A 23,370-nucleotide genomic window follows, 5' to 3' on the forward strand; every position below is an offset into this window, starting at 1 on the left:
ATAATATCCCCCCTGTTACATGTGAAAAACAGAACGCAGCAATTAGATTTTTGTAGGCGAGGTGTAGAAGGAAGAAATATCTCGAAGACTTGCAGAACAACATGGTGACATTGTTTAGCCTTAGGCATATACGAGTTCTAGCACCTGCGTTTCCCAACGATGAAATTGTAAGATGGAGACTTGATCACATCTGAAACGTAATTTGATTGACATTTCATAAATATTCAGACCGAATTGTAAGGCGATACTAAACGCAACCTTTTGAAATTGTTTAGGTCACAGCAATACCAGAAATGCAAGAAGTAGCAAACGTGGGTCCCGACTGGGATCAATTTGGTGGGTTCCTAATTTAAGATAATTAGTTATCGGATATGCTATCAAACAATATAAAAATAAATAATATATTTATTGCTAATACTTTTTACAAAAAAATCAATTATAAATAATTTTGTCTTGCTTTTTGTTCATCAAAATCTTCCAAAATTTTATTAAAGTTTAAATTTCTTGCTTCTTGGTCCCATTGGGTCTAATCAATGCAGTTAGCTTAAAGCTGGACCCGAATGCAGGACTTGGTTTATAAATTCTCACTTGAAGAGAAAAGTAACGCGATCTATAACTAAGTTAAGCTTACACTTTGTTTTTTCAACTAGTTAAGGAATTTTGTGTGTCACTTCGTATACCAAGATCTTTACAAAAATATCTGCCAAGATACACGCATATCGAGAGATAAAAATTGATGCTTTTTCGATATCAGGTAATACTATATGTTTATTAGCCTATCTGGATTGACGGTTTCGCTATTTATGTAATTAACGGTACGCATAAAACTTGTGTTTTACGATGAATCCATTCCTGGATTACTTTACCAATAACCAGAATTATTAAGAATTATTCTGTGCACTGATACATACAGTGCACAGAAAATCTAAAAACAATCGTTGAAAAACTTATTTTTAAGCGATATGTTAACACAAATTATAATATGGTCGATTTTGCTAACAAAATCGACCTTATTATAATTTGTGACCAGAAATTAAATATTAAGAATATTCAGCAGCTTTCTCCCTATTTGATAAAATTATCTAATAGGATACTTCCAACATGATGGATTTTTTTTGGTTGGGGGGGGGGGAAATAACCTGATCCCAAGAGCGCTATATATAATTACGGATTTCTTTTTATGGTGCACACTGCTGAAGAATAAGAGATACAGAATCAACCAAATACTGTGGATGAAATGAAGAGTGGAGTGAAGAATAATTCCCCAGTAATCGATTTTTACTAGTATTATCAAATATTCTGTTATCTGTATTTTTTCTATTAAAACATTGACTGTACTACATTCCCTGATTCTAGTAACCTACAATGTCATTTAATGATATACTGTAATAAAGCTTACCGGAAGGATACTGAACCAACATGTGAGATCTTCTGAGACGATCATAATAGCACCTGCATTATCAAACTCGCCACAGTAGTTAGGAGCACTGAAGAGTGTAACGAGCTGAAAAAAAAAAAAAATAAATAAATAAAAACTGTGAACTTTTTTCAATCTCTTTTAATAAAATATTTTATTATACACCACTCACTTATATTCAACATATTACTACTGTACAGGATCTCATGTATAACTATCCTCATATATTGAAATACGTCTAAGAAAACTTCTGACTTAGAGAGATATTATGACTGTTATACATATGGGGACTGTATAGCCATACAGTATAAGGCAAATAAATATACTGTGAAAGCCGACAACATTGGTATACTGTCGATGGCAAATGGAAAAGAACTTAAAATACTTCAAACGAGGTTATTATAGAATTCCAACTATCCGTTTCTAACATTGGTAAAATATTGCATCAGTCAAATATACTGTCAGGAATGTTTCAGTCGATGCTATAAGGGTAATATTTCAGTTAAAAACGCATAGGAAACCATGATAACAAGGGACCGACCAAAGAGTGGTTGTAAAGATGGTGCAGAAATTTAGACTGTACGATTTAGAAACGAACAACTAGGAGTTCAAAGTTTACTTGAGTTCAGATTAATAGTTGGATACATAAAAAAAGTTTGTAGACCGTTGGCGCCTGTGATATAGAGAAAACAGACATACCATTTTCATTGGATGGACCATATAAAGTTCCCAATTTTATTAAATTTAAAGTTACTGTTTACATATATATAAATAGTAATATATATATATATATATATATATATATATATAGGGGTAGACCATCAATGAGATGGATGGATGGCGCGTGTGGAGTGACTGATCTTCAGAGAGTTGAGGCCGCCAGAAAAGCAAAAAAAAAAACAGGACTACATGGCGAGGCCTGGTGTGGCACATCACCCAGCATCGGAGTGACCATGCGGCATCTGTAGATGCCCAGTGAACATACTAGTAGTACATGGATAATTATTGTAATAGTTTATATATGCTACTAAACCCGAGTAGCACAACACTAATTAGATTATTAAAGACACACAGGCATCTTATTTACATAAGACTTCTTTAGGTGTACGAAAGGAAACTAATAGACAAACATACTAACAGATAGCAAGGTGGCAACTACTTTAGGGTTATGTACGATTCTAAAGAATTTAAATTATGTTTAGCGCTTATAGCACCGCTCGTTTCAAAATTCACAGTAAAATCACAAAATTCTTGCTGTTTTTTGATCAGTTCAAAACGAACGTTTCAATAAAGAAGCAGTTAAAGTAAATAAAGAAAAGACATTAAGGGGATAAAAATCCTTTATTATTTTACAGCCAGTATGCGAAACTCTGAGATCGAAAACTACGATCTAAGAGTTTCATGCCGAAGAACTATCGGCGAATCCAAGCGTAAGTGAACACCTGGTAGTACAACACCAAGGCAACTCAAAGCAAAGGTGGAACAAGCTCCCTCACTATCCTTGATATTTTCTCATAATGTGAAACACAGCTCCTAGGAGATGTAATACTGCCTAACATTATGAGGAGAGGTCACTACCCAAACCGGTTTCAACCTTTTTTGAGGTCTCATCAGTGAGTAGGTAGACCAGGATGATATCAAGGTCTCCTAGCAGCTGTGTTTTACATTATGAGAAAATATCAAGGATAGTGAGGGAGCTTGCTCCACCTTTGCTTCGAGTTGCCTTGGTGTTGTACTACCAGGTGTTCACTTATGCTTGGATTCGCCGATAGTTCTTCGGCATGAAACTCTTAGATTGTAGTTTTCGATCTCAGAGTTTCGCATACTAGCTGTAAAATAATAAGGGATTTTTATCCCCTTAATTTAATTAACTTCGCCAGAAAATATAGCCGTTTGGCTTTTTATCAAAGAAAAGACATGTCATTTCTATACTTTATTATTCGTATGACAGGAAGGTAGGGATAATTATTAAACAGAATTCATTCAGTAATTGGACTGGTTCCTTCAAATATCGGTCACACACACACACACACACACAAATGCGCCATCTTTAGGAAAGCGTAAAAATTTTCTAAGAAAAAGAGAATTCGGTCCGAAGCAATAAGTATTTAGGGAATTTTCTGCTGTTGCTTTGTCTTTCAGTGACTCGTCTAATATGCAAGTTGCTACGGGAACTGTTACAAACTTGTTTATTCGCATTATTATGTAAATTAAACTTTCGTTCATGATAAACTGTTCATAAAATATTATTAATAAAGTAAAAAAAAAAGGTTAAAAGATGGCTAATATTAATAGAATCCTCAGCAGAGATGACGATAAGAAGCACGGCGAACCATACGTTTGGAAGAAGAAATGGAAGTAATTGACTAAAATAGAAGTCGTAGGACTTCATATATATGTGATTAAAGAACTCCATTGGCCCATTAAATTTTACAACCATAATAAAGAAATCTGAGAAAAGTAAAAAAAAAAGTATTTACGTAGGACGCTTGATGAAAAGGATGGAAAAACTGCTTCTAAGCTGACGACATGAATCACGCGATATTCCCTAACGTAGGCATTAATTATGGATAAGACCAGAGTTTGTTCAGTGAACTTAATGAAGAAGGTGAAAATGAGGCTTTTACCCCAAATAATGGATAGTCGCTTAGGCTCAAACAACAAACCGAAATCCACTATGTTAAACTTACAGGGGAGGGGGGGGGGAGCTGCATGCGCTGACGCAGCACGAGAATTTTCGTCGTATTTCAAACATATCGTGACTGAGGATGCATATCTTCCCTCATCGACGACATTTCAAAGCACATCAATACATGACAGGTCAGAAGAAAGCAAGGTAAGAAAAATAATATTTCATAAATTTTACATACATGTACACATGTATAAATAAAACATTTCTTTTTTATTTATATATATTGGTAACGTATAAGTAGTGTTTCATTTCGTGTGCTAAAATGGACAAATATCATTGGGGGCGGAGATTTTGTATGACTTGAAGTATCTAATAGAGTCCCCTACCCACTGTATATGTGTCTTTTTTTTTTTTCCGCTTTTACCTCCAGAACCTAACCCCCTGCACAAATCAAATTTGCGCAAACAGGATTTCCATACATCAAATCGTTTCTTCCTCTGTTTTGCTTTTATTATTTTTTATTTTTTTTTTTACTTTTAACAATACAGCCGTTCGAAGTAACAAAGTGTATTATGTAAACTAGTTACTTGTACACTTTTTTTGCTTTAATTAGATTATATATAATATAATTATAATACTATTGTAATTATAATAATTATAATAGTATATATTAGTATGCATACTATTTCTCCCTTCAGTCATGCTGCCAGAAAAGGAAATAAAAAAAGGTATTCACTCTATAGCTTTATCATTTTTTATCACGAATATTCAGAAATGCTACAGATTTATAACTTCCTGTATGTAAATATTGCCTAGATCTTTATTTTTCTTTTGAATTTTCACAGAGAAAGTTGTTTTCCCTAATTACAGATAGCCAGATTCATTTTCATCTAAACTAATTATTTTCTAGTGTTATACATTTATTTATTATCAATCCACCATATAATAGTTTCGCCGGTGGCACAAATGACAAATGCAAAACAAATGCTTATTTGTATATTTCTGTGCTTAGATATATCTTAACCATACATTACATCAAGAGTCATGCCAGTGACTCTTAAACGAAGTACTGTTGAATATTGAGCACGTCCCGACTACTCTTATTACAAGAATCATTAGTCAAAACCTGTTCTACTCTCATTCCTGTTCTTAGTTGAATATTACCGATCGTCCATTTTTATTTGACAAAGTATTCCGTGTAGCATAGTCTGGTGAATTTGGATAGTTAAATTCAATTTAACTAAAGAACTAGAGCACATACTTCGAAATTGCTAAAACCAAAAAAAAAAAAAAAGTCAAAAAGCGCTGTTTTCTTCCTATTTGGTCCTCCTCCTCATTATCTATAGATACCTGTGCCTACGTCTGGTATCATTCAATTGATTTTGACCAATTTTACTACAGTTGTTTCTTATATTGGTTTTGCTACTCTAAGAATTTCGGCCTAAGTGGTGAAAATGTGGGTGGGGGAGTAAGTTCTTTCGCGCATACCTCTGCCGGTGGGGGGAGTGTTGCTGGATTACAGGGTTACAGGTGGTAACTTTTTTGGCAACGCTCGACGATTTATGCCTACTTCATAAAAAAAATGAGTAATATCTCACAAAATAAAATCATCATATGTGAAAAATGAGCCAAGTGCTGTGAATTGAATTGCATTTTCCTCTGAATTTCGAGGAAATTCAGAGGAAATCATTATAATATCGAAACAAATGACATCAGCCTAGCAGATTAATGTGAGACTCCGTTTATTGAAAGTCTGAAGTGGCTTGAAAATGGTCAACATTTGGCTTTCAGAGTCGAATTTTCAGATTATCTTACCGTTAGTCCACCCACGATACCCATATAACGAAAGGTTTACAACCTCTTTAGTGGTTCTAAACCCATCTTTTCACATGTGTTTACACGTTTCACATGCGTAAACCTATGGGTTTCCACCAATAAAAAAAACGTAGTCGCTCCTAAATTCCAACTTACTATTTTTTTAGTATTTCGCTCACGGTTTTTGTACATTCGAAGTATTCTTATGAGATATGTGAATAGAGCAAACTATTATACCAGAAAAAGAAATATACGATATTTGATGCAGTCTGTCTGATTATGAATGTGGAGATACCTCTTTTTCTAAATGAAATGCGTTATTAACGGTTTTCCCTCTATTTGCAAGAGTTTTTAGACAGAGTTCAACAGGCAAGAATGATGATTTATATCTCATATAACGGTTACTAGTCTACACAGCAAACTGCAGTGATCAACTGAGAACTATACTTGGCTGTTCTGCTACTAACTTACGTAAAGGTTTCAAAATATCGTTGAAAGGGATACATCAAACAGAAATTGCAATAAACAGTTATTCTGACCTTGACGTTAATGACGATCCCATCAGCGGATAAAAAGACGGATCGTTGGAATTACAGAATAAGAACTAGCCATTGCAGTAAAAAAAAAAAAAAAACACCAATTTAAATTTCTCTTTTTTCGCCCACAGTGAGGCGAAAATTAAACTAAAAGTTCTCTTAACAACAAAATCCAGCTAGACTTCAAAGAAATGGCTTTTCTCATCAGATTTATATCGAAGATCTTATTCTCCTTATAATCTCGGAGTGAAAGTGATATATTACTATAAAAGTTCGCAAATTAATTTCCCAATTTCCCTCTCGTTGTCTCGGTTTACTTTCAAATCACTTCTTCTTATACTTCGCATCCTTATTAATTCTGGTAATCGATGACATTATATCTGGATGCCATTGCGATCCTTCACAACTTCTCTAAAATAATAGCTGCATCATATATGATTTTGTTTCCCAAAAATCTTGGAAGTATATTTCATATAACTCAGGAATAGAAAAATCCAAAAGCGTGAGTTAAGGATTTTTTATTGCGCATATTTTAGTATACTATGAACTTGGTTCATAGACCAGTTCGAATTTTTAAGACGCGAAGAATTTTATCAGGGCTTTTCAGTTGAAAGTGAATTAGCCGGTCTTATACTGGGTGTTTTTACTTCGGAATTCGAGTCTGAGATAACTGAAATCAGGGCGATTGGATGGTACGATAATGACAACTTTTATTTCCCTTTTCTTTTCTTGAAGTTTGCCGGGTTGAAGCTTGTTTTCAGATTAATGCTTTCTTAATCTTTTTTCTCTGGATAGTTTTCCTAACAAAGAATACAATGAAACTGATAGAGGAAGAAATTAGATATTTTTAGCATATTTTTATTTATTAATAAGACAAATTATCTTTTGACCCTACCTGCCTTTTTTGAAAGAACTGATATCCATCTTCTACAACCTAAAGAGAAATAATGAATGCAACAGTCATCTTGTACAATACTCCACATTTAAGTGATGTTGAAAATGTCTATTTAGTACATTAGTTATATTACTTTTTTACTTTTTATATTATAGTAAAAAGTTTTACTATAATATATTATAAATAAATAATTAAATAAATAGTTCTCTTTCCTCTTCTGAGACAATAAAAGAAATATAACAGAAATATAGACTTTCTCGATAAGGAAAGAGAAGAGTAAGTTTGTTTGGTAAGATTATAGTAAAAAGATAGTTCGAGAGCATGAATATAAAACAAAGTAATATAATAACAAATAAAATACAAAAAAAAACCCAGCCAGGTACGACCTGACTGCCGTTTTGATACCTCCATTAAATTGCAATGAGACCATTTTTTTAATTTTAGTATGTATATTTCTTATCTGTATATATGTATACTTTATCTTAAACTATTTCTTTTGTGTATATAGTTTTTATACAATCTCCAAATGAAAAAAATCTGTCACATGTCTAATTTGACGCACGTCCAAAGCGTACGTATCCTGAAAAGGTATGTTTGTTTTATATTTATATGCATGGATGGTAAGATGATAAAGCTGCCAATTATTCCCACGGTTAAAAGGTGTTAAAACTTACTAAAATTTGCAATTCAGTGACATATAACAAATTTTTGACATAACAAAATTTTTCTAAATTTTTGATCACTCAAAATATTTGATTCGTCTTTATAATTATTTTATTTCGTTCAGTTATTTCCGAGTGATTAAGATTTATCTGTAATACTATTTATATAAAATTTCCTGAATATATTAAGAAATTTGATCTCACTACCTACTTGATGTGCCCTAACTATGAGGCTACAGTCGTGCTTCTCAAGAAAGGCTCTGACTACATCACCTCCAAATGTATAAGACACTCCACGGTCGTTCTCTCCCCATCCTGTGATATCCTGAAAGTTGTAAAGATATAAGTATAATTATTATGTTCAATGGTAATTATATTAAAGTTCTTGTTAGAAGAAAACTTGTAATTTAAAATAGACTTAGTTTGTTTATAATCATGTTAGTAAAAGTTTGAGCCTTTCAGATTAGGCACAGCTTTTATGAATTACATGAACTTTGTTCCTTATAATTAATAAACAAAGTTCACTTAAGTGATTTAGAACTATTAAGAATAAGTTATGTTTTGAGTACTGCATTTATTTCATTCTGAATCCTTTAAATGTCTTTTTTTCTCGTTAATTTCTAAATCCCTCAATAACTTTATTATTTACATACGACAGAATACGAATATAACTTAAATAAATTCTTGCTCATTATGCAAGAAAATAGTTTATTACACATTTATTTTAAGAGCGTTTTATGCATAATTTACCTTCAGTCATCAGCAAGGCTCTGCACTGGTGAATAACAATCCCCCGTCAACTCTACAGTAAAATGAATAATGCAAGGCTACTATATTATTAATTTTCGTCTCGCATTGAATTAAATATAAGAGCTAATTTGATGCTTTTCATGACGTTTTATAATTCATAACCTTTCAGTGATCCAATTTACAACGTTTTCACAATATTTGAGAGTAATCAATACAGAGATAATTGGAAGGAGAAGTAGTTGCTGTTTTAACAGTTTCATTGCCAAGCTGAAAATTGGAATTTCGTGTGGTGGCCAAATTTTTTTTATTTTTTTATTTAGTTAGCGACGTCCACGCGATAACGCGTGATAGCTCAAAAAGTGAGGACTCGCATCACGCGATATCGCGTGATTGGTAATGAACGTCGTGAAGATAAACTGTTAAGTGATTTTAGGCGAGGTTTTAGAAATACTGAGAACCTATTGGAGTATTTATTTTTTGTTAGCCCGTTTGTATGTATGTAATAATTTTGCTCTGAATGAACGAATAAAAATATGGCATTTGGGATACGTACAAAAAATTATTGAGACATTTTAGTTTTTGTTCATATTAGACTGTTTTCAGGGAAATGATACAAAATAATTGCTCTGCTTATTTAGAATTCAGTGGAATTTGACGAACGTGCTACATTCTAATCCAACGTAAAAAAAACTGATAGTAAACCATCATAAAAATGCGTTTCATGAAGCATTCTTGTATAATATTATAGGGACATCATTAATCATCACATTTGAATATAGAGTCTTTATTTTTTGGCAATAAACTGGATACATAATTGTGTATTGCCTACTTTTGCTATTAACATGGTTCATTTGAAACGACTGCACATATTTTAACATTGATCCGAATTATTTTGCAATAAAACAGTTCAGCTATATGAAAAAAAAAAGTTATTTGCGATTCTTCTAATAAAATGGTTTTATAACGAAAAAAAGATTTTTTTATAAAAAAAATTCTTTGCTTTCTTGGAATGATTACGATGTTTCTTTGTTTTTTTTTAATATAATTGGCCATTTTTATTCTCAAACTGACTTGAAATTTTAATTCAGCTATTCCGTGCAGAAATTTGATCGACGAAAAATTGTGTCCTTGATCTTCTTTTTATTTTCGTTACAATTCACTTTATTACTGAAAATAAATAAATAAATAAACATTTTGGAAAGTTTTTTTTAATTAGAAGAACGCTTTTAAATAATAATGATATTTTCTCCATTGCTTTATAAAATTTAATGAAATTTGTTATTTATGATCACTAGCTTAATAACGAAGCCTACAATTTTGCGTTTTCTACGCATTATGAAAATAAAGATTAGGTAATGAGTTCTTATTGCTGTTTATAACAAGTGCATTTTGTAGCTTCAGTTAATCTTAATTAATAATTGATATTACTATGTTAACTTTACGAGAATGTTATTACGAAATGCACCGTTTTGATTATCTTTGAACATTTCTGTGCTTCTTTAATTGAAAATTATCTCTGTTAAAAGCAAATAAGCATATAAATGTATGATACCGATTTGCAAATTATTCCTTCTTTAATTTCCCTTTAATTGTCTATCATCTTTATAAAATCGAATCGCTTCGAAATGATTTATGACCATTCATTTAATATAATTCCAAATATATATTGAACTCAGTTACTTTGAACGTAATTACTATATTTAAAGCTAATTTTGTACAATTTTATGTACAAAATTACTATATTTAAAGCTAATTTTGTTATTATTAATTTATCATTCCCAAGACGAATTTCTTTTACGCAATTTATTTTTACAGACGAAATCTGAGAAAATAGCTACCTAGTTAATGTAATATGATACGTGAAAAATAAAATAAATCGCACAGGTCAATTAGTATTCTTGAAATTATGACTAAGAATCTTAGAATATGAGATGTCATATTTTCTGCAACGGTTTCTTTTGCCTCTTGTTCAATAAAAGGGTAAATAATGCTAGCTTGCTAATGATTCCGTTAGCGGAGCTTATATCTGTCACTTGTAACGATGATAAATCGACTAATAATCTCCTTGTTTCTTATTTTTGTTTTGCCGTGGTTCTTTGACGACTCGAGAGTCAGCTCCATTAATTTAAGTAATTAGGAAATTATATTTACTCTTTAGTTATTAATCGGAGAGTCTGGTTGTAGTAAATTAATCTACGAAATAAAGGTTGTTTACTACAAAAGTGTGTAATTTACTCTTCTGAATTTTTCTTTCTCCATTTTTGCGTTTCCGGAAATATTTCAAAGCTCTTTAAGTTTCTGTTGAGCTTTACGTTTCATTCTTATAGTTCCGTTTGAGATTACTCACTTTAAAATATTTTAAGGATTGCCTGTTCGATTCAGAAGATAATAAATTTTCAGATATGAAAATTAATATTCCAAAATTCCCTATAATATAATAAAATAACCTATGTAGATCCGCCAAGGCCAACCACGAGTTTAGATGCATTTTCTCTACAGATCCTCTCATTTTATTTCTTTTTTCGTTTTTGTTTCTGTTTCGTATTTTATTTTTTCATGAAAGAAGGGAAAAAATGGGGGAGGGAATTTTCCTTTCCTTTTTTTCCAAATGATAGAAGATGAGGTTGTTTCCAAATGAAGGAAGCAAGGATTACAAAGGCCCTGTTTTAAATCTCTCTCTATAACGTGACGACAGTAGTTTCCACTCGCTGCTAGGCCTTAAAAGGTTCTACGGGATGCCGGTTAATACGGACGCAGTTACAATGGTCTCTGATTGGATTGTAGTGGATCTCAGAAATCATTAATGAAAATCTGTGTACATTATTCTCCTGGAAGTAATCGGTACTAGATAGATAAGCTGCAATTCAGGTAGTCTAGTTTCCAGACGACCTAACTTGTTCGACAAAAACAAAATAAAACAAAACATCTATATACCGTTCAGCTTAAACTGTTGCCACTTGTCACGATATCGCGATATCCTGGCCTAGACGCCAGGGCGGAATAGCCAGCATTGGGATTTATGAGATTAAGCGACCTTTTACCACTGCTCACGTGATCAGCGTCCTGTGTGCACTGTATCTGTAACTGCTTGATTTCAGCTGACAGGAGGACTCTGAGAGATCTGTGCTATTTTCCATTCTGATGCAGGTTGTGTTCATTATGCTCCTTTTCAAACCGTTGTATTGTTTGAACGATTGTAGTTTGAAATCGTACAAATATATAATGTACAAATATATAATGATTACAAGAATATTCTAGTACATTCAGTATTATTTGAGATATCTGGAGAGAAAGATTGACTCAGGTTCGCTTAAACATTGCTTCACAATTGATGTAATTTACAAAGAATGGCGTAAACGATGCATTTATTGTAGCAAACTCCTCTTTACCGGATATGAATAAAGTAAAATGCATTTTATAGTGCTTTTTTCAGTTTTAGTCTGCCAAATAGTCCATCTTTGCAGAAGAAAATAAGCTGAACAAACACATAATGCATGTCTTCATTTTCATATTAAAATAATGTTCAATAAACAAGCAGAGAAATCATTCTTACCTCATCAGGATCGGACCAGAGAAGATCACAGATTAAGCCATGGTCTGGAACGTCTATAGGACGGGGTATTTCTCTCAGCTGAAGTGGAAATATAAAGAACAAAAATCACATGTACAAATATATAACTACTCGTAGAAGAATGTTTTAGTTTAGTATATTCAGAACTATTTGGAAAATTTGAAGAGAAGCGTGAAGAACTCATTTGAGTTCAGATATACAAAACAAAACAAAAAAAATTAAGAAGAGGAAGAACTAAGTGAAGTGAGAAATTTTATTCTTTCTGTACAGTTATACAAATGTTTAGCAATAACAAAGCCAGTAGTAATAATATAAATATGCAGTGTGTGGCCCGATTTTACATTAAAAGCAGAATAATTCAAGAAAGTAAGCTTGCTTTGGTTGCTAAGATACAGAGGTTTGTGGTAATGCTGTTAACGAATAGTTTCTTTGAGAGGCCGAAGGGATGTTAAAGGCTGAAACAGGATAGATGAATTAGATAAAGCGAAAAGTTCTAGAATGGCACTAGAGGACAGTGCCTTTCTCTTCAAAGGCACTGCACTGCCACTAGCTTTGTTGTTTCAAATATCGCTGCTCATTCAATAAAATAGTTTCTGACGTAGATTAATATGCAATAATAACAAAAATATAGTTCCATTGAGATTTTTCGTTTGGTTCTGTCTTTTATAGAAGGCTTTTTTGTGGCTATTATCACCGGTCATCATTGAATGGGCCTTTCCGAAAGTATGCAGACGAGACGAAGAATGGCAACACTGCCTATAGTATATTTCACAAGTCATCCTTTATGATTTAACTAGAAATAATGACATAGTTTCAGTGAAAAACTAGCAGATTTCTTATGAAAAATCCCAAATCAGACAAAACAGGAGTCATGGCTGGAGTCACCGTCGGAATACGATATCAGAGAAATGCCATCAGGATCAAAAGATAGTTTGATATTCAGATTGACCAACATTCTTTTTGATCTCTTTTCCGAAAAAATTAAAGGGAACATTGAATGTTGAGTGTTTTGGAATCTCATGAGAACATTTTCTAAGATCATCAGTGCAAGAACTGCAATAAAAATACGAAGTCAGAAGAGTAGGCAATGTGATGTTAGGGAAGAGTAACATTCTAGTTAAATAGATGAATTCATTTAATCTCATCTTTCTCTGAACGCATTAAGTTCGATGACTTGTCATGACATGTAATCTGGCTTCATATAAAGTTTATTATTAAAATAATAACGATTTTTTTTCCTGTGTACGTTGATTTGTTTGAAAATTAGTTGGGTTCACCGCCCGATTTTGTCTTTTATTTTATTTTTTTTCTGAAAAAAAAAACCGTTTCCAGAAGGGAACTCTTTCATCTGTATATGAGACCAGCTAACTCGCCTTCAGTTGAAAAATACTATAAAAGTTCATCGTATCCTAGATGGATCAAACGTACGATGTAATATTTGAACATCAACTGAAACCAGTGGTGACCAAAATTTTCTTGTATAATCGTGCTTCAAATGGAAGGTATTCTAAATTAAACACCAATATTTTAATTTTATATAACAATTTAGAGACATAACATAGGTGCCTAAACTTTAATAAAAAAACATCTTCTAGAAAATAGTTTAATAGAAACCCATTTAAGAGTTTATAAGCAATTTATATTACATCAAAAAGTAAGTTTTAACGACTTAGTTGACTTTTACTGTTTGATATGAGAGTTAATTGAATGTAACTGGGTTGCTGGTCCCAATTGCATTAAACTCTCTTGTTTATCCCGCAATCGGGAATTCCCAAATGACTGGTTCTTATTTTAATACTGATAGATTTTAATTAGATGAGATTTATTTTAAATGAAAAATTCAAATAATTTTTATCGCTAAGTTAACTTCATAATTCTGCTTATTTTGAAGTAGTTATTAATTTCTCTGAGTTTATCGCACTGATATTCGTACTCTAAAATAAACCAATAAATAAATAAAAATAAAAATAAATCATATCCTTAGCCTACTCACGGTACTAAGGTACTATATAGGTTTGCAACCTTTCATGGGTGGGAGTCACATAAAAAAATTCAGAAATTCTGTTTAAAGACATCCCGTATCTTATGAGGGTAAGATAAACAAATCTTTACTGCATATGCATAATTTGATCAAGAAAATCTATATGTCCATAAATAAATAAAATGCAAACTAAATACAAATATTGCGTTTTTTTTTAGGCCACCCTGATCACAAGGTCTTTAACCTTTCCTTCTTCCTCTTCTTGCCACAGCTGGTTTTGATGTTTTCCATAAAAACGCTATAACGTTGTCGTCTCTAATCATCGTCAGTCATAAGCAAATACTTAGCCATATAAGAAATGTGGCCTCAAGGTTTTTGTGTAACAAAGAACAGCTTGGAGTTTCACAAGTTACTAAGTGAATGATTTAAAGCCTCTGAGGTTGAAATCGCTGTAACAAACTACAACAATTTAGCGTTGCATAATATTATGTGATAATTTTATAAAATTTCAAGAATTAAGAAGATACAGAAGCCAAATACTTTAGACTGATTATTTAAATCTGAGACGCACTCTGTCTCCTGCCTGTAAGATTCACTTGTATTGTGGAACAAGGTAGTGTATTAACTTAAAATACTAAGAGAGAGAGAGAGAGAGAGAGAAAATCGTCGCTTCATATTACTGGGCGCCATCAAGATACAAACAAATAGATCCTCTAGATGAAGTGGGATTGCTATTCAGCATGAACAGACTTCTTCGATTCGCAAGACTCTTCAACTCTTACCTGAGTTGAAAATGTTTTCTCAAGGTGAAGCTTTTGCCGCACACGGCAGCAAACTATATTTGACAATATATACGGGTGTTTGAATATTGCAAGAGATCTCTATTTCCTCTTGAACGACATCCAGGGCGTGCAAGGTAAACCAACTTCTTGCGAGACTTCCTTAACGAAAGATCTGAAAGAGTGACATTTGGAAGAGAAGTAATATCAGCGGCCAGAACAGAAGTATTTAGGTGACGGAGGGAGGGGAGGAGAATGAGCAGATTTCGAGAATGTTCGAGTCGTCATTGCTGCTGCTAGCCTCTCGGATCTTACGGGAATATCGATCGCTAGCTAGCTCGCTCTTGCACTACCGTTCCTTCCGGTGCCTTCTCCCGTGTTTACGGTAAAGGAAGATTGACATGTCTGCTGTGTGCATTGGAACACTAACTGTTTGTCGGTTTTCTTGCGGCAATGACAGCTAGCTTCATACGGTCATTAAACCGAGTCTGGATTTTAAGATGAAATTTAAGCTGTTGAATGGAAGTACACTACGGCAGTAAAAAGATGGAGAATACATTACAGTCATCACGTAAATTTATACTAATAGTTTTAAATATTTCGTACGGCGCGGGGGGGGGGAGGAGATGCTATCCTGTTCTGTCAAGATTAATTATATATTACGGAATGTTTGCTGTCTTTAATCTGAAATAAACGCTCCAGTTGATTTGAAGTTGCAACTATTTAACTATTTATGCATTAGTTTTCGATTTTTTTTACTGCAGAGTTAACTGCTTACAGTTATCAAAACAAAGTGATGAGTAGTAGCCCACCTGTTTTAGGTCCACCAATTCTGGGGAAAGGCCTCCATGCATACATAGTATCGTGCCCTCTATTAAGGCAGCTGCAAGAAAAAAAATCGGTTTAGTCTGCATGAACTAATAACATAGCCATTACATGTAGATTAGAAATTAACCTTCAAAATATTACACAAGTATTCATTCACGTTGAGAATATATGAAAGCGACAGAAGTCCTCAGTGGAGTGGTTTCTCATTTAAGTTGTGATCAGTGAAGCAGCACTGCTTCAAATATTGGTTCTGAACAAATATTATACTGTTTGCCTTCATAAAAGATTGAATAATACAATATCTAATTGTATAATTCACTGACTAATGGCTACTTATTATTATTAAGTTTGAAAATGATTACGTATAAATTGATAGAAAGTGTATAGAGGTATTTTGTCCTTATCTTCTAGTTTCGTTGATATAGTATTATCTACTGGATAATACGCTGATTGCTAAACTGGTTTTTAAATTCTAAAGTACTCATTGAAGTATTAATATATATTAAATTCTAAACTTTTCCACTTTCCATGAAAACGACATTTATTTCTCACACCCTTTAACCATACTTTTACCCAATTTTACAACATATTTGAAAATTTTTGCTTTACCTTTCCTATAAAAGAAAAAGTTGATAAAGGAGAAATGCTAACTTGTATTTAGCATTTCTTTCTCCTGTTATATTCCCTCTTCTCACGTATTTAATAAACTTTAGTCCACAATTCAGACCAAGTATTTACACCGCTGTATACAAAACGATCGGTGTGAAGTAGGAACCGTGCCGTCATCACTATGGAATGCTTGGAATTTCACGGGGGAACAGCTGAAAGTGACGTCACGTTTCCGATGTCACTTCCCCCATTATTTACCCTACATATGTGCAGTATGCTGTTAGTAGTATGGGTGGCACTCTGAACCAAATAGGGTAAATGGTGGGGGGAAGTGACATCGGAAACGTGACGTCACTTTCAGCTGTTCCCCGTGAAATTCCAAGCATTCCATAGTGATGACAGCACGGTTCCTACTTCACCCTCTCAACATTTACCCTATCCCTATTTGGTTCCTAGTGGCTGAACAGTGAAACACTATGAAATGCTTGGAATTTCACGGGGGAACAGCTGACAGTGACATCACGTTTCCGCTGTCACTTCCCCCACCATTTACCCTATCCCTATTTGGTTCAGAGCGCCACCCATACTATTGCTGTTCAAAAAAATGTATGCAATTTACATTCCCAAATCTTTTATTTTTAAATGTAGAACACATTTGTAGAAAATAACGAAATATTGATCTTAGTTGAATTATTCATTATATCTAAACTTCGAATTATTCACCTACAACATCCGTTTATTTCTGGTGTCATCAAAAACTGAGCAGTATTACCTAAAACAATCGTTTGCAGTGGAATAGATGGATAGGATCTTTGAATCCCATGGACTAGAAAGTGCGGAAGAATACTACACACTGTGGTTATAGAAGATGATTTGTGCTCTGGTATATATGCAGGACAATCGACGAGGAAGTGTGACCACTATTTGTACAAGAGGCGAGGTCTACGCATTTAATCCTTTCAGATTTGGGGATTTTAATTTTTATTTGTTTATATATTACTTTTTATTTATCATTTATTTTGTAGCTATCGCATGTTTGTGTTATGGCGAATTTTTTTTTTTTTTTTTTTTGGAAGACCTGTTGGAAAACTAAGATGGTGGAGTGATTTAGAATGAAGATAATCTTTTCGAAAAGAATTATTTCTGTGACCCAATGTTTTTTGATATTAATGTGTATAAATGGTGGTGAGCAGTATATATGTTTATGTCGAACCTCCGTATGTTAGAGCGTAGAAGTTTTTTTTTCTCATTTTTGGATGGATATTTCTTTTTTTGGGGAGGATTTTTTTCTACGTGCGTGTCACTGTTATTATATTTTTTATTTTTATTTATTTTTATTTTTTTACCATACCGTTCATATGATATAATGAGCAGGGCCGCTCAGACTTTAAAATGTCGCTATTATATATAAGCATCCATTCTCTCGATCATAGCTTAGTCTCGATAGTTTCTGTTTACATTCCAGTTAGCACATAATCCTGCTGTTACCTTTTCTATTAGAATGTGTGGAAGGAAACTGCAAGTAATGTGGTATGTAAACAGATGTAAATGCCTCAGTAAATGTTTATTGTTACTCTAGTTGAAGGAAATGACAACCAGACCTACAGATGGTGGATAAAGGTCATCCATCACCCACAGGCAAGAAACCATTGGATGACTGAAGAAGATAACAAAAAAAAAAAAAAAAAAAAAAAACAGATTTCTAACCAATCGCATTTTGTATATAGAAAATACGTTTCATCAATGTGCAGAAAAAAATCAATATTGGTATTAATTATCCATTTATTGCATACATTATTTTTAATTGTTGAAAACATGATCCCAGACTTACCGACTGGTAAACAATTGAAACAATCTGTAAAGGTCTTCCATAGTTTTATGCTATAGCGCCGTTTACATTCATCATAAAAACCATAAATCCTGTAAGGAAAAAAAAAATGTTGTAAACAGCATAAACAAAAATATTTTATACATTTGCTTTTATTTATTTATTTGCACGCAGTTCCAAAATTTAATTTCCAGCTTTATAACTAAAGGATAGATGCGAATCCTTGTGTTTAAATATATACTTAGATGTGCAATGTTAGTTTCTACATTCTATCACTAAAAACTGAATATCGAAGGTGTTTGTTTATTTTATATCTTTCTTTTATTTGGTTCTAATTACATGTAAATAACTTTTAGCTGATCTACTGGTTTCGTTAATTTTTCAATGAAATCACCGGCAGTCAGTAGTGTTTACTTTGTCTCAAACGTAGAATTAAAAAGGGAAAATATAAGAATGTCAGTATAACCAATAAATGTTTCGCAACAACAAATATTTTAACAATGGAAAGAAGTATATATCGAGCTTCTGGACGCGTGGTATCTGTTCTTTTTAAATTGTGCCGAAAAAAAAATTGAAGATCCAGGAAACGCTTTCAAATTGTCCTCAGTTTTTTGTAAACGTCTCTGCAACGGAAACAAACTGACAGACTTATCAATTACGGGTTTTCTTTCTTTGCTGTGTTATTGTTCTCCTGCATGGTATACGATGAAACACGATGGAAAGAGAGAGAGAGAGAGGGAGAGAAACTTTCGCCTGATGCTTAATGTATTGTTCAAAAATCTCAGGATATTATGATCGAATTATGGAACAGTCGTAACTGTTTCTGAGTGTAACAGTATATTTCACTTTAATTATGATTCTTAAAATAATGATTCTTCTTTCCCCTCTCCTCACGAGACCTTGAGATCTTAAGTACTCTGGTTAAGTCCCCTGAGGGTCTCTATTTATTTATTTATTTATTAAAGGAACTGACAGTGTGTTGCACAGTGTTTCTCAGCTGCATGTCACTTGCCGGCCAGGTGCTTCTTCAGTGGTTCAAAAAAGATAAAAATCACTGAGTGCAAGATTACATTACAATTACAGTCCCCTGAGGGTCTCTAAGAAGACCCTCAGGGGACTTTAAGAAGACCGCCTACATTGTACTGTTTCGATCTAAGGTAGCATGGCATTGATATGACTAGGAATTTCTGCAGTACGATTATAATTAAAAGCAATTCTACAAGCAGAGAAGATTGGAAAAGTAGCGAATCTTATCAGAAATAAAATAAGAAGCACAGAACGTACCTATTGATACTGGCGCATTCATGGTTCCCACGCAGTAGAAAGAAGTTGTTGGGATATTTGATTTTATAAGCCAGCACCAGGCAGATGGTTTCTAGCGATTGCTTTCCCCTGAAAAGAAACCACGCATTAAGAGTTATTAAACGATGTAGCAATTGATTTACATTACAATTACAGAAACATGGTTGTAGCGCAACTTACAGTACACATTTGTTCACACACACGTGTGTATGTGTGTGTGTGTGAACAACAGTACAATGAGAGAACGTGGAGATATAGCAGAAAATGCAAATCTTTCAATTGAGTGACATCTGATTTAAAGTTAGAATAAGGTAACAATAAGGTACTCTTATTTGAAGGGTTTGATTCGAATATAAATGCAAACATGTCACAAAAGACTTCGAGACATGTCGCTTTCGTTATACACTCCCAAAGGTATTTATTGTCTTTAAAAAGGAACTGACAGTGTGTTGCACAGTGTTTCTCAGCTGCATGTCACTTGCCGGCCAGGTGCTTCTTCAGTGGTTCAAAAAAGATAAAAATCACTGAGTGCAAGATTACTATTGTGTGATGAGGAGCTTTGTGAACATTCGCGAGTTGCTTTGAGATCCCGTGTGCTAAACTTTTCTGTAAAAAATGCTACGCACGCTACCTTGTAAGATTGTAAGCTCTTTGACAATGTCGCGAAGCGTGTCTTCTTCTCGGATTAAGGCGTCTGCATAGCAAACATTATCATTGTCAAAGACATGCTTTGGCCACTGTGTTGCTGCTGGTCTTTCTGCATTAGCTAAGGCATTACATCAAAGCCAAATCTGTTTCCGTAACATGTTGTTTCCTCTAAACATTTAGACCTGCAGGCGATTTATTTTTGACAGCGTGGTATTCTAAACATGAAGAAATCGAATCTCCCCGTGTTATGACTGTTTTCCTAGTCGTCCTACTAGTAGTGTGTAACTGATGGTGCGGCTGTATAATGCCCACGCGATGCTATCTCGTAGTTGTCTGAGTATAAAAACAGATCACACAAACATTACATTTATCTATTCATCCCCAACCCTGTGAACTGAGTTTTCACTTGCTGTTACCTTGTTCTTTGAAACACCCTCGTAATATTTTTAACTTATAAATCTCTGCTCATTAAGTATTATATAACAATGGGAAAAAAATACTTTGTTAGCCTTCCATTATTTCATTTTAAGAAATGTGCAGCCGAGACTTTTTTTTTTTTTTTTTTTGTGGTTTTCTTCCCGTGTTTCGATAAAGAAAGTCCGACTATTTTCTTCAGGAAATTACGTAATAATTTCAGATGAATTTGCAGAAATTTTTGAACATGTCATACAGATTTCGCGTGGAAGGGGAAAACATATTTTATTTCTCCGGAAACGAACACGCACACAGGTGTTACTGTTTCTCAAAATAACTCTTTCCTCATAATTGTATATCCCATACGACCGCAGACCGTACATTCTTGGTAAGTACTTGATTTTTCACATTTTAGTGAGATTTTGCATGTAAAATATTTCGTTCACACTTTGCTTCTTGCAGAAGGAAGTTTAAGGATAAGAAATGAATAAATATATGCGTTTGATTAATTAATGATATTGTCATTAAGTAATTTAAAAATTGATACCTACACCCATTCACCAACCCAAGCAAAAAAAATTGGAATACACTTAATATTATGTTTTAAACATGTTATCGTAGCATAAGTAAAATAATTTTCGAACTTTCTTGTGTGTTACATTATATTCTTTAATATAAATATTAAAAGAAAAGAAAAGGGACACTGCTAAAGCATAAAATAGACTGACTTTTTATTTTCTTATGTGTAGTTCATTTTACCAAACGTTCTAGTGACGCGCATGACATTAGTACCTGAGCAGACTTTTCAATGCTGGTGACCATAAGTACTTCACCACAGACTACTGACAGCTCAATTTATCATTGTTTTGTTTTCGTACAAAATTGCACATTCTTTTCAGTGTCTGTCGATTGGTTCCCTGTGCAGACTCACTTTACCGAAGGCTATTTATCATAGCATATGCCAAGTAGAAACAATAGACTAGTTTCTACAAAAAGCGTTTTATATCAAAAACCTCTGAAACTAGGATGACTAGAAACAGTAAAGATAATAAATACAGTCTCATCAGAGAGATGGGCTTTAAGATAAAAACGAATAGCAAAATAGAATGATGACTAAATTTTTCACCAACTTCATTTAGCTTTGGAAAGCTGATAACACACACACACACACACACACACACACACAGAGAGAGAGAGAGAGAGAGAGAGAGAGAGAGAGAGAGAGAGATGAAATCTCACCCATGGGATATGTAGTTCATTATGGAGTCGGGAAACAATGTTGTATACAATTATGGTTCCTGGTAGTGGTTGTAAGGATATTGCGTAGAACCATCCTAGCTATTTCATTTCCATTACTTGCATAATAATTGTTTTAGATTCAACACACAGTAAGAGCAGAATGAGGATATCATTCTAAAGTAAAACCATGAGAAAATCATTCTTAACATTTTCGGAAAGGAAATATTTAGAACTTTTATGGTTGTTGATTGTTTTTTCGTCGCTCTCACACCATGCTTCCTGTAAATCTTGGTATTTCTAGCCTGGCTCGCTCCCACTAATGAGACCTCAATAAAGGTCGAAACCGGTCTAGGTAGTGGCCTCTTGCCACTACCTAGGCCGGTATATATATATATATATATATATATGTTAAAGATACCAAGCTATTTTAAACCTGGTTTTACTCCATTTCCCAAGTAAGCAAACAGACAAATAAGTCAAGTTTGCGCCTGCACGTAATGCAAGTCTAGCTGACCCTGCAGGTAGTGCAAGACCAAGGTAACTCATGGTAAAAGTAGAATAAGCTCTGATCACTAATCTTAATATTTACCCATAATGCAAAGCACATCTCTGGAGGAGATGTATGATGCTTTGTATTATGGGTAAAATGTTCTGGTAAAATACTTATAAGCTCTGTATTACTAAAATCTTGGTATTTCTAGCCTGGCTCCCACTGATGAGACCTCAATAAAGGTCGAAACCGGTCTGGGTAGTGGCCCCTTGCCTTTAATACAAATCATCATACATCTCCTCCAGGAGATGTGCTTTGCATTATGGGTAAATATTAAGATTAGTGATCAGAGCTTATTCTACTTTTACCATGAGTTACCTTGCTTTTGCACTACCTGCAGGGTCAGCTAGACTTGCATTACGTGCAGGCGCAAACTTGACTTATTTGTCTGTTTGCTTACTTGGGAAATGGAGTAAAACCAGTTTTAAAATAGCTTGGTATCTTTAACATTTATTATACCCAAGGTAAAAATACTTTCTACATGTATATATATGTTAAAAATACCAAGTTATTTTAAATATAAACCTGTTTTTTTTTTTTTTACTCCATTTCCCAAGTAAGCAAACAGAGAAGTTTGCGCCTGCAAGTGTTGCAAGTCTAGCGGATCCTGCACTTAGTGCAAGACCAAGGCAACTCCTGGTAAAGGCAGTATAAGCTCTGATCACTATTCTTAATATCTACCTTTAATGCACAGCACATCTCCAGAGGAGATGTATGATGCTATGTATTAAAGGCAACGGGCCACTACCCAGACCGGTTTCGACCTTTATTGAGGTCTCGTCAGTGGGAGCCAGGCTAAGAAATACTAAGTTTTAAGTAATACAGAGCAGGCGCAAAACACTTGCAGGCGCAAACTTGACTGACTTGTCTGTTTGCTTACTTGGGAAATGGAGTAAAAAAAACCAGGTTTATAT

The 23,370-nt window shown here is 33.7% G+C and overlaps 1 protein-coding gene across 1 annotated transcript in view; it reads right to left on the bottom strand.

Moving 5' to 3' along the window:
- LOC150103044 (uncharacterized) overlaps window positions 1-23,370 on the bottom strand; it is a 96,904-nt gene that overhangs the window by 3,529 nt on the left and 70,005 nt on the right. The window contains exons 4-10 of the mRNA XM_090398066.1: window positions 19,588-19,695; window positions 18,307-18,395; window positions 15,851-15,921; window positions 12,261-12,338; window positions 8,169-8,282; window positions 7,296-7,334; window positions 1,400-1,504 (exon numbers count right to left, since the gene is read on the bottom strand). Coding sequence (XP_090254192.1) covers window positions 1,400-1,504; window positions 7,296-7,334; window positions 8,169-8,282; window positions 12,261-12,338; window positions 15,851-15,921; window positions 18,307-18,395; window positions 19,588-19,695 — 604 coding nt within the window. The remainder of the gene's footprint in view (window positions 1-1,399; window positions 1,505-7,295; window positions 7,335-8,168; window positions 8,283-12,260; window positions 12,339-15,850; window positions 15,922-18,306; window positions 18,396-19,587; window positions 19,696-23,370) is intronic.

Source organism: Typopeltis vanoorti, chromosome 9, assembly GCF_054136105.1.
Source record: "Typopeltis vanoorti isolate ZY-2024b chromosome 9, IOZ_Tvanoo_1.0, whole genome shotgun sequence".
Classification (NCBI taxonomy): domain Eukaryota; kingdom Metazoa; phylum Arthropoda; class Arachnida; order Uropygi; family Thelyphonidae; genus Typopeltis; species Typopeltis vanoorti.